General features: G+C 41.7%; 1 protein-coding gene across 9 annotated transcripts in view; it reads right to left on the bottom strand.

Annotated features, from left to right (window-relative positions):
• Positions 1 to 12,778, bottom strand: part of NEK11 (NIMA related kinase 11) — a 246,270-nt gene that overhangs the window by 55,150 nt on the left and 178,342 nt on the right. For 7 of the 9 annotated variants that reach the window (XM_070493166.1, XM_070493163.1, XM_070493160.1 and 4 more), the window contains one exon: positions 6,946 to 7,006. The exons of the other annotated variants lie outside the window; for them this stretch is intronic. In XM_070493166.1, coding sequence (XP_070349267.1) covers positions 6,946 to 7,006 — 61 coding nt within the window. The remainder of the gene's footprint in view (positions 1 to 6,945; positions 7,007 to 12,778) is intronic. 9 annotated transcript variants of the gene reach the window in all.

Below are 12,778 nucleotides of genomic sequence, written 5' to 3'. Positions count from 1 at the left end.
GCTGGAGAAGAAAGCAGATGGGGCAAAGGAGAAGATGATGATCCAGGAGAGAGTTACCTCCAGATGCTTCCCGTAGGAAGGTAGCCAGGGCACATTAGGAAGAGTACATGAGCTGCCTTAGGGGACTGGGGTTTGAATCCTGACTCTGTGATGTTTGGCAAGTCACAAAATTTCTGTGACTCAGTTTCCTCACCTGTACAAAAAACATTTGCCTTTAGGGCCCTAGTAAAGCTTAAATGCAATGATCTATATAAAGATGCTTTGTTGTCGGAAAAGGCCGAGGTAAATTTATGCTGCCTCCCTCGTCTCCACAGCATGCACCCCAGTGCTCTGCACAGGGCAGCTTCTCAATAAATAAACAGCACCCCACTGCCTCCACCAAAATTAAATGAGCTGGGAAAAAAGTGGACCAGCTTGGAAAAGAAAACTTGCTACTCACAAGGGAGATGATAAATACCAGGAGATGGGAAATAAATAAACTTTCTATTTTTACTCTATATGTTTACTTCACACAACAAATATTCAACTGAATTGTATGGAAGATTAAAAACAACAGGAGTTCAGGGATTTGCAAATGTTCTTTTTTTTTTTCAATATACCAGAAGAGGCCTCTAAGAATAGGACCTATCAGTTTAAAAAAATAAAAGTGTATTTGGATTGATGTAGAGCAATGAAATGTGGATACAGGTTAAGAAAAGGTTTGTGAAAGCTAGACCCCAACTTTTTCAGCTGGGCTTACCCTGTGGACCCAGTAGCCAGGGTTTGGGGAGTTTAATTATTCTAGGTGGCCTGCATGGAGCATCTTAGCTTTAGAAACAAAACCTGCTTTTCTGTAAGAGCAGGTTGGGCTGGGTTCAAGACTGACTAAAATACTTAAGGAAAGTGCATTGGTACTTCCTTCTTCCTTTAGCAGAAAAGAATCACAGAAGTCACGCATGTTCACTGCAGACAAATTAGAAAACACAGAGGTGGAAAGCTGCTCAGAGAACCATTATTAACACTTTGGTATTTCCAAACGCGCGCGCGTGTGTGTGTGCATTTATCAACTACAATTTTGTAAACTTTATTACTTTTATAACACCTTTCATGCCTATGAATATGTAACTACACCATCATTTTTTAATAAACTGTAAAGAACTTCTTTGTTCTAGGTATCCCAAGCCCCCATTGCTAGGCACATATTTTGATTCCATTTTTCACTGTTGTAAACAACACTGCCATGTGAATCCTTGTGTATTTATCTTCACACCCAACTCTGATTCTTTCTTCAAGATAAATTCCTAGACATAGACTTGCTGGGTCAAAAATACTTCATTCTGGGGCTGGCCCAGTGACATAGTGGTTGGGTTTGCACACTCTGCTTTGGCGGACCAGGGTTTGCCAGTTCAGATCCTAGGTGCACCAGTCGTCAAGCCATGCTGAGGCAGCATCCCACATACAAAAAATGACACAGATGTTAGTTCAGGCCCTAGCAAATAGGTGGACAATCTTCCTCTCTATTGGCGACATAGCTTTACTGACCCAACCAGAAGTGGCCTCTAAAAAGCAATTGGTCTGGTGTATAATTACTGCCAGAGAGAACAGCTCTATATTGTCCCTTCAAGAACAAGTATTCTCTAAAATCAAATGGCCAGGTGAAATTTGTTCGTTTACGGGGGCCCTGTAGCAGCCACCTCACCCAGGAAGGCACATGGGTGGCCATCTGTGCTGCGTGCAGTCAGACACACCCAAGAGCATCACTCAGCCCCTTCTGGGGCTGAGATGGATGATCGGGGGGCTGAGATGGATGATCGGGGATCTGTGTGTGTCCCTACCATCTCCTCTAAGCTGCATGCTGTGGAATTCAAGTCCTAGCTAAGCACTCTGCCAAGCAGATCCAGACCAAGGGTTTTGGTTCTGCAAGCAGGCGCTCCATGCTGCCCACCTCCAGCTGGCATGACTTCGGTCCATATTCAGGTGAGAACACAGGACAAGTTCTCACCTTTCACTACAGTGTCGGTCCTGACAACTGCTGTCCGAAGCACATGGCTCCCTCTACAGTCAGCAGCACACAAAATAAACTGAAAAATAATTACCTCAAATCGTCTACTCCTTCTGGCGAAAGCCAAACGAGGAAATTTTCCACAAGATACTGCAAGGGCCATCTCTCCTTCTACATTTCTAGATATTAAATTTCTATCCTTATAACAAACAAGTTCATTTCTGTAGTAATATACAGAAGATTCTTTGCTAAGAGTATATTACTAAGAATGATTAATAATATTGTTTTAGGGGTTTATTTATGTTACAAAGGCTTTTTCTTGCTCCCCATCACCACACATCTGCCAAGTGAATGTGTCTGGCAGACACATAGCAGTTTCTCTGTAAATTGCCACTAATTCTGAATCGACTACCTCCTTTTGAGTTTTAAAGAATTTATAAAAACTACTAAATTTCTATAAGACATAAACAGAAAGGTTAGTGATAACTAGATATTGTGTATCCACATCAAACTAATCCAAGCGGTTTCTGATCCGAAATATCCCCCCTCTCCTCTAAATTTGGTGGTTTCCATGTGTTAGTAACCAAAGGTAAAACACTGCTTAAATCACTCTAATTATTATGAGAAATTCTTCCCTGTCACGGTGAAAAGCACAACAGTGCGGGGTTAAACGGCTGTCAGTCATCCCTACACTTAACAGCTTAGAGTTTGAAGAGCTTAAGAAAGGAAGTTTCTAAGGCATTCAGAAGCCCTGATGCCTTCTCTGGTCCATGTGAGTCACATTGTTTAGTGGAGATTAAACAGTTATTACCAAGGTTCAGTGGAAGAGTGGAGGGATAACAATTTTCAAAAAGCCTAACTCATCAGACATATCAACACACTAAAAATTCTTAACGGGCAGAGAGGTTCTGAAGTCTCTCTTGTATTCTAATTACTTCTGAGACAACGTCCAGTTTGGATCTACAAAACAAACCTTTTTATAAATATAGTTTACTAAGGACTTGTCTCATCCTGCCAATGACTTCTCTCTGGAAGTACAGCTAATTTCCAGAACATTGAAAAGTATTAAACTTCATATGTAGCCTTGGTTCATAATCTCTTTACTAAGAAATATGGAGACAGAAGTTTCCTTTCTAAATTCAATGAAAAGGAAGATAGAGGTCATCTTCTGTCCTAACTGAGTAGTGACGGGCCTGAACAGTTACTGTAGCAACACCATACGCTGTCTATGTAATGAGAGCCCATAACGAGTTCTCCGTCAAGTTATTCTTTTCAAAGCATCCTCCTTACTGTTTTTTAAAAGTAATCTTTTCTGATCACGCTTAAAAACCAGTGGTATCCTAACCTACAAGATAAAGTTCAACCTCCTTAAGCTGGCACACACGATTCTCTACGGCTTTGGCCCTATATATCTGGCTTATCATTATGTGCTTTATAAACATTTGTAGGGAAGAAAGGAGGGGAGGAAAAGGCAGGCTACAGATGTAAACCACAGAATTTCATGTTTTAAAGTATCTGCCCTCAGTGAAACAGCCACTGCCTACATTTTTGGCTGTCCCCATGCCCTCAATTCTGGCCTTTCCTGCTCCCTTTTAAATTTCCTCTCTTCTTCCCTCTCCTAATTCCACTTGGGATCACTCAGCATCCTATTTGTGACTGGCCTTGCTTCTTGTACCCCATGGGAAATTTCGGGCTTCAGAAATGAGGTGCCTCCATTTGGGACAATATGTCTTCCATGTGTGAAAGAAGCACCTAGTGGGTGCTCTCTGGTATTGTTACAAAGCTTTGCACTGGTTCATCCAGGACCCCACCTGGTGGCTGGGACCATGTTCCAAATAGGTCTCAACATCTGAGTGCTCACACAGTGCCTTGAACCCACCAGACCTCTCTAAATGTCTGACGCAGATGCTGAGGATGAGGCGAAAATACAGCATTGGTTCCAAGGAAGCTCAGTAACTCTTGTGTACACTGCCAGGCAGCCCAGCACACACCAACGGCACCACAAAGAGAGAGAAAAAGAACTCAGAAGGAAGCAATTTTCATTTTCGCTTATAGGTGAGTTCTCCATAATTTTAAGAAATAAAATTTTAATTTTATACTTTAGTAATGCTTTGTTTGAATTATAAATTGGGGTGAGTGCACATGGTAAGAATTTCAGGGATTAAGGACTTTAAAGGCATTGTTTTCAAAGTTTGGCATGGACCCAGAACACCAGCACCTCTTGGAAACTTGTCAGAAATACAGATTATTGGGCACACACAAGACCTGCATTTTTACAAGCCCTCTAAGTGATTCTGATGCATGGTCAAGTATGACACGCACGGATCAAAAGGCTTTAAAATGACCTTGATGTATAGAGGACACTAATACACCGAACTTGGAATTCAGAAGGGCACCTTCTAATTCGGGATCTCTTGAAGCTACACAAACGCTAACTCATTCATCCTCTCCACTCTCCAGTGATATAGGAAGGGAAAATCTCTCTTTCCCTGTCTTAAACAAAAATAAAACTAAATGTGGGGTTGGCAATGGGGTCAAACAAAAGAACTCAACATTTTCAGGGCCACAAAGTTAAAACTTGCTTGGTCCAAATAGCCAGAAAGGACGTTTGCGTCTTTGTTATTCTTTTCTCTCTTGTTGAGGGTTGGGAGAAGCTCTTGAAGATGTTTGTGGAAGATACTTAACATCTTCACATGCTCAACAGGCAACTGGCCATTTCCAAAACGTGTAGGCTGATGCTGAGTGTGAGCAAAGCCTAGCTCAATTTCATTATTTTCTTTAATTTTTTTTCTTTTTCTCCCCAAAGCCCCCTAGTACATAGTTGTGTATTTTTAATTGCAGGTCCTTCTAGTTGTGGCATGTGGGATGCCTCCTCAGCATGGCCTGATGAGCTGTGCCATGTCCGCGCCCAGGATTCGAACTGGTGAAACCCTGGGCCACGGAAGCAGAGCGCGTGAACTTAACCACTCAGCCACAGGGCCAGCCCCCTCAATTTCATTTTTGAGTGACAGGGCTTATACTCTGACATATTTAAGTTTAAATTGTCTCTTGGAAGCTGTTCACGTTCTTACATACATTACCAAGCACAGTGATTAATAAGGTCTAACTATTACTGTAGCTGGTGAATCTCCCAGGAAAGTATTTGGAGCAAAACAGACACTAGCTACCTGAGCGATCTCATCGCCCATAAGACTCTGTGAGGAGATTTCTTCATGGCTTCTGTGGAATGAGAGAGAGTACCCGGAGTCCTGAAAGTAACAATATTCTCATCTGTAGTGAGGGTCCCGCTGTGAGTACCTCCCCAGACAGGTATTTACAGAAGCATGCCCCCCACCATCCCAGTGTCTCCTAGCCCACCCCTTACACTCTCCTCCTTCCCACACACATCCTGGACACTTAGCTTTCCCCTTTCTGTTTTCTAAATCACTTACCCCTCATCCATCTGCTTTCTATCTTCTCAAATTCACTAACAGCTCTCACCTGCTCCATCCTCTCTCTGTTCCTGTAGTTTATATCAGCTTTATGCCTTTCCCGTCACTTTAGTGGAGTTCCAGACAAAGATAAATGTCTATTTTTATTCTATGTTTCTAATGTTCATTTTTATAAAATCGTACAGTCTAGAAGGGAATTTAGATATCACCTATCCAATCCAGCGTTGTTGTGTTTTTTTTTGTAGTAGAATCTTTTTCAAGATATAATCATATGCAGAAATCTAATGTATAAAACAGATAAGAGTGAAACTATTTTGGTTGAAGCTGGTAAAGGAGCAGAGACTGCATCTCATTTCTCTTAAAAATATTTTTAAATGTCTGTGAAGGGCCTCTTTTGCACCAGACACCACGTTAGACTCTGGAGAAAGAGAGATGAGCAGTGCAGACACGGCTTCTGTCCTCATGCTGCCCAGCACCCCTCCACCTGCCAGCTCCTGGAGGTCCCCAACGAACCCAGTTTGAAAATCACTGATCTAATCTAACTGAGGTCCAGAGAGGGAAAGTGACTTGGCCAAAGGAAAGCCTTCCTGGTCTTGAAGTTACTTGGGAGTTAAATGTACCTAACAAGTGTTACTGATGTGCAATTGAACAAATCACAGGATGATGGTCAGGAGAAAAAAATCAAGGAGCTGTGTTGTGACTGAGACTTTGCACACAAAAATGTGGAATAAGCTAGAAAGAGGCTAAAAGTTGTGCATAAAGCTGGTAATAAAATAGCAGTGAACGCTTGCACGCTGAAAACCTAATCTTTATTCCTGCCACCCTCTTTGGAGAGATTGCTTTTGGTGATGCAATTAAAAAATTTAAAATAAAAACTCACAGTCAAATGTCAAAGAAAAAAAATCTCAGCCCTTTTCATCCAGGACCTGTGAGACTATCCTCTGCTGTTCTCTCTGTGTCAGGTGTGACAATTTATTGTCTCATGCTAGAAGTTACCACAGTTGGGGTTTTGGGATTAAAAAAGAAGAAACTAAGAAATAGGGATTTATCCTTGAAGCACAGGAATCCCATTTAACGAGACAGACAATGCTAGAGAAATTTCAGCTTTGTTTTTTAGACCAAGTCTCTTCCAATAACTGACTGACCTTGAGAGTGATGGTCCTTTAGGCTTGACTGAATGCAATCTGTTCTTACAGGATGAGGGAGGTGGGGAGAGTCCTCTTCCGGGAAACCTGGAAAACCTGTTATGGAGCACTGCTGGGCCACAATTTGATCCCTATGGACCACGGAATTTCAATTATTTCATCCTTGGAGACTGAGGGTCACTTACAATAATAATAAACAATTCTCCTTTGAAATTCCAGGCCCTGGGGCCAGACATTCCACCTCTGCTGGCCTCAGTTTCCTCATCTGTAAAATGAGGAGGTTAGACAGAAATATCTGTCAGATTCCCTCCAAGCTCTCTACTTCTTGGATATTCCATTCGAATCAGTAAGTATCACTATATTTTGGAATCTGAAGAAACTTACTCACCTAGAGAGGTGCAACCCAGGACGTTTTCCAAACACCTGGCCAGTGCTTCAATGTCACTGTCCTGTCAAAACAAGAGAGATTGACTTCCCTGTGTGGTAGAAGAATATTTAAGTTCACGGAAAAGTGTTCTTGCCACATTCAGGAAAAACAAAGCACACAAAAATCTGGCTGGAAAATTATTTTATAGTATGATTCCATCTTTTTAAAGAAAAACATGTATATCTCTATATATCTACATCTCTATATGTATCAATCTATAGCTCTACTGCTCTGTCTCTCTGATGGGAAGAACACACACTAAAAATGTTTTCAGAGTGGTTTTGATACAAGGTGTGATTATAGGTGATCTTTATTTTCTCCTTTGTGTGCTTACATCTTTTCTAAATTTTCTATAATAAAGAAATATTACTTATTTAATCTATAAAAATGGCAAATTCTATTAGAATGAAAAAATAGTTTTATTCCATCTATAATCTACTCAACACAACAGGAATTAAGTGAATATTTTTTTCCTAGAGAGTGTCTCTAGGTCTTCAGTTGATGGTTTTCAAGGAGTCCCGAATCTAAGAATTGCACTTCTTGTTTACCTTAGCCCTCAATAAGAGTCAGACATCCCCATGTGGGTTGGGGAGGACCTAGAACTGTATTTGATAGCAAATATTGTCTTTAATACCAAATAAATATCTGTCCTCTACCCAGGAGGCCAGAAAGATCCAAAACAGCATCATAATGATCTGGGAAAATGGAATATTTTCCTTTTCAGGGTTGTGGTTATAGTGAGAGAAATTAATAATTTATTTTAATTATCACCTGCTCCATTTCAAAACAAGCACCACATTTTATATTGCAGTAATTGTGGATTTTAGAAAAATGTACTATAGTATAGTAGACTACTCTAAAACGTTATATAAATATGTTGGGTTTCATTTTATAACATCTGGTGGCATTTGGGCAGCCACTTTTTATGCATGTGGTAAAACCCAGCATCATTTCCTGTTCCAATGTATAGAAGAGGCAATGGTAAGGAAGGCATGCCTGGTCAATGCTAGTCAATGAAGCCAAAGCACCAACTGAAGACCCCCAGTGCCCAGCCCAGGAATAAGGAGGCACAGAAACAGAAGAAGAAAAAGCAGGTCCCAAAATCAAAGAACCCAATCAAAAAATGGACTGGAGATATGAACAGACATTTCTCCAAAGAAGATATACGGATGGCTAATAGGCACATGAAAAGATGCTCATCATCGCTGATCATCAGGGAAATGCAAATCAAAACTACACTAAGATATCACCTTACACCCATTAGAATGACAAAAATATCTAAATCTAATAGTAACAAATGTTGGAGAGGTTGTGGAGAGAATGGAACCCTCATACACTGCTGGTGGGAATGCAAACTGGTGCAGCCACTATGGAAAACAGTATGGAGATTCCTCAAAAAATTAAAAATAGAACTACCATATGATCCAGCCATTCCACTACTGGGTATCTATCCAAAGAGCTTGAAGTCAGCAATTCCAAAAGTCCTGTGCACCCCAATGTTCATTGCAGCATTATTTACAATAGCCAAGACATGGAAGCAACCTAAGTGCCCATCAACAGATGAATGGATAATGAAGTTGTGGTATATATATATATACAATGGAATACTACTCAGCTGCAAAACAGAACAAAATCATCCCATTTGCAACAACATGGATGGAACTTGAGGGAATTATGTTAAGTGAAATAAGCCAGTTAGAGAAGGATAATCTCTGTATGACTCTACTCATATGAGGAATTTAAAAATGTGGACAAAGAGAACAGATTAGTGGCTACCAGGAGAAAGGTGGGGTGTGGGGTGGGCACAAAGGGTGAAATGGTGCACCTACAACACGAATGATAAACATTAATGTACAACTGAAATCACACAAGATTGTAACCTATCATTAACTCAATAAAAAAAAAAAAGAAAAAAAGAAAAAGCAGGTCCCTTTCTTCTTCTGCACCCTTGTGGTTTCCAAACTCAACAGGGACAGCCTAAGTCAGAGAGGAACTCGGCAGAGACATCCTCTGATGGAAAAGCAAAGCACATATTGGATACACAGATGATAACACCAACCAGGCAAGCCCAGTTCTAAGCCTGGCTCCTCCATGAAGTGTATTGGCCTAGGCCAAATGGCTTGACTTCCCAGGTCTTGGTTTCTGCATCTGTAAAACTAGAGGGTTGAACCAGCTGATGGTTAAAGAGATTTCCAGCTCTAAAACCGTGTTCTTCGGGCTAAAGAGGTAGGGGGACAGTGAGTGTGTTAGATTGTTTTCAAAGACGGTGACAACAATCCTTTCCATCCCTGTGCTCCTATGCCATTCCTCACATCGAGAGGTAGAGACTCTTTCCCCACCCCTTGAGTTGGCCCTGTAACTTGATTTGGGTCACAGAATATGGCAGAAGTGATGCTGTGTGACTTCTGTAATAAGGCCTTAAGAGGCCATGTATCTTCCATTTTTGCTCCCTTGAAGCCAACAACCACGTAAAGAAGTCCAGGCTGTCCTCCTGGAGAAATCACGTGGTGAGAGGAGTGTGAGGGGCCATGTGGAGGAAAACGTAGGTCCCCAGCCAACAGCCAGCACCAACTGTCAGACATGCAAGTGAGGCCATCTTGGACCCCCAAACTAAGCTCCCAGCTAAATGCAGCCCCATGAGTGACTTTAAGCAATGTCACATGGAGCAAAAGAACTGCTTAGTGAGCCCAGACAATTCATACAATCATGAGAAACAATGAATCATTGTTTTGAGCCACTGAGTTTTGGGGTGCTTTGTTACAGTAAAAGATAACTGAGACACTAAATAAATTGAGGTCACTGACCAACTTTTTTCCACTTTTATGCCCCAGTACCTAGCACAGCCCCTGGCACATGACAAATGCTAAATGCTCATCTGTACAGGTCTCTGCCAGCTTCTGTCATTTGAATGGAAGTAAAAGAGAAGAATGGCATCAAGTCTTTGGGCTATAGTCTACCAACAGAGTGGGTTCTCCCCTGCTCAAAGTACATCATTACTGGAAAAGTAGAGGAAAAAGCATACTACTTCTTAATTCTATGGCCTCGGTCAATTCAATTAACCTCTCCAAGCCTCAGTTTCCTTAATTGTAAAGTGAGGAGAATATGGCCTCTGTCTCACACAGGGCTCTTATGAGAAGCAAATGAAATAATAAAAAGACTTTAGTACAGTGTATGGCCCACTGGAAATATCCAAAGAATGGAAGAAGGGAGTTGGATAGGATGGAATGGGAAAAGGACAGAGGCATAAAAGATTAAAAAGTCCCATCACTGTGCCTGCCACCGAGCATGGAGATTCTCAATAGCATTTGAGCTGAGACAATGCAACAGAAACAGTGAAAACCCGAGCCAGGGCTGTAGGAAGCACCTGGATGGTTGGGACACATCAATTACATCTTCTTAATACAGGGGCTAGGGAACAGTATACATGGGGTGGGAAGGGTAGAAATAATTCTAATACTACAGAACGAATGATTGAATAAATAAATACTAACTTCTATTAAGGTCTCAATATGTGCCATTGTGGAACCAACTTATATGTATTAATTCATTTAAACTCCATCAGATGTGTTATTTTCCTCCCCATTAAGGAGGAGGAGACTGAGGCACAAACAGGTTCCATAATATGACCAAGGTCACGCAACTAGTAAGAGGTGGAAGAGGCAGTGTGTCTCCAGAGCCTGAACTCTTCTTAGCCACTACATTACACAGACATATGGCAGAAGGCAGGACTCCTAACCCAGAGGAGCTCACGATATTGTTGGGGGATCAGGGCATAAAGTCAAGAAGAAGATCTAACAACAATTGCTTGGGAGATAGATAGGAAATATAATGCAGCCTGGGGACAAGATGTAGCTAAAGGGGGGTTGGGTGAGGAGGGGTGGGTTCTTCATCAACAGCTTCCAACTCCAGGTCAAAAAAAGTGGTTTAGGGGGCCGGCCCAGTGGTTAAGTTCTCACGTTCCACTTCGGTGGCCCGGGGCTCATCGGTTCGGATCCCAGGGTGCAGACATGGCACTGCATGGCAAGCCATGATGTGATAGGTGTCCCACATATAAAGTAGAGGAAGATTGGGATGGATGTTAGCTCAGGGCCAGTCTTCCTCAGCAAAAAGAGGAGGATTGGCAGTAGATGTTAGCTCAGGGCTAATCTTCCTCAAAAAAAAAAAAGAGCAGTTTAAGCAGAACATCAATCCTCTGTCTAAATATGGCCTCGACGTGACGGGTGTGCATTCTCATGGTGGAACAAGCAAATACAGTCATGGCCCATGGGGGCACTTGGGACCCCTGCCAACTTTCCTTCCCGCCCCTGAAAACTGTGACCCCAGAGGTCATGGACAATGACTGAGCTGAACTTACATTCCCAAGAAGAGACAAGTCATTATCTATCTCTAGGCTGCAGATCAGGGTACTAAGACCAAAACAGCCATCTGTACTCATTTAAAACTTTAAAATTTTGAAATAACAAGATTTACAGAAAAATTGCAAAAATAGTATGAAAGTCCCCATGTATCTTTCACCTTGATGTCAATATCATACCACGTTTATGTTATCATTCACCTCGTCTACACACATCAAAGTTTCTCACCCTGTGCACTAGTGACATTTTGGGCCAGATAATTCTGGCTAGTACACTGTAGGATGTTTAGCAGCCTCCCTGGCCTCAACCAACTAGATGCCAGGAAGACACTTCCATCACCCCTTCCTTCAAGCCTGAGATATGAAAACTGTCACCAGACACTGCCAAGTATCCCACAAGGAGCAAAATCACCCTTGGTGGAGACCCGTTGATCTACACATATCTCTATCTCCACATACAGATTTTTTCTACTGGTCAAATCTGAAATGATTTAAGGATCAAAGTACATGATATTAATGAATTATAAGCCATCAAATAAAATAAGATGCCAACTGTACCTTTTAACATTTGAATGAAACTCTCTATTTTGAGAAAGAGACAATTTATGTCAAAGATCAGATTCTACAGTTTTTGCATTAAATAGAACCTAGGAAAGAAATTAAGGAGCGTGTTTTACCACGTTACAACTTAATTTAGCAACCAATTCATTCCTAGTGTTCCAGAAATTACCATTTAATTGAACATAAATGACCTCAACAGAAATACACCCACTTCCATGAGAAAAGGGAGAACAATGGGGATGAGTGCCACCCCTTTCTGAAGATGTTTCCTGGCATTCTACACCAAGCTCGCACTTTAGCAAGAAGTTCAGTCATGGAAAACATCTTTCAGGAGCGTATTATGGCTGGCGCAATGTGGTGATTATGCTGTTGACTTGAACTTCTGCATTTCCTCTTTGTTTCACAATTTAAATTGATCTCTGGGGTGGGCCCAGTGGCGCAGCGGTTAAGTGCATACGTTCTGCTTCTCGGCGGCCCAGGGTTCACCAGTTTGGATCTCAGGTGCGGACATGGCACCGCTTGACAAGCCATGCTGTGGTAGGCGTCCCACATATAAAGTAGAAGAAGATGGGCATGGATGTTAGCTCAGAGCCAGTCTTCCTCAGCAAAAAGAGGAGGATTGGCAGCAGTTAGCTCAGGGCTAATCTTCCTCAAAAAAAAAAAAATTAAAAAATTGATCTCTGACAGAACTAAGTGGCCTGAGAGAGCAACCACATCTTGCTGGATGCCAAGTTACGGGGCTACCAGCCTTCAGTCATTTCAGCCAAGGGCCAGGAGGCTGATTTTCAAATGCTGTGAAATTAACCTAATGGCTCTTTTGCTGATGAATTTAAATGTTCTTCAATTCTCTCCCATAACCATCAACCCCTCTCTAACAGG

The sequence above is a fragment of the Equus asinus genome, chromosome 21 (genome assembly GCF_041296235.1).
Source record: "Equus asinus isolate D_3611 breed Donkey chromosome 21, EquAss-T2T_v2, whole genome shotgun sequence".
In the NCBI taxonomy this organism is placed as follows: Eukaryota; Metazoa; Chordata; class Mammalia; order Perissodactyla; family Equidae; genus Equus; species Equus asinus.
Note: the sequence above shows the minus strand (reverse complement) of the source record. Positions and strands in the feature narration are given on the sequence as shown.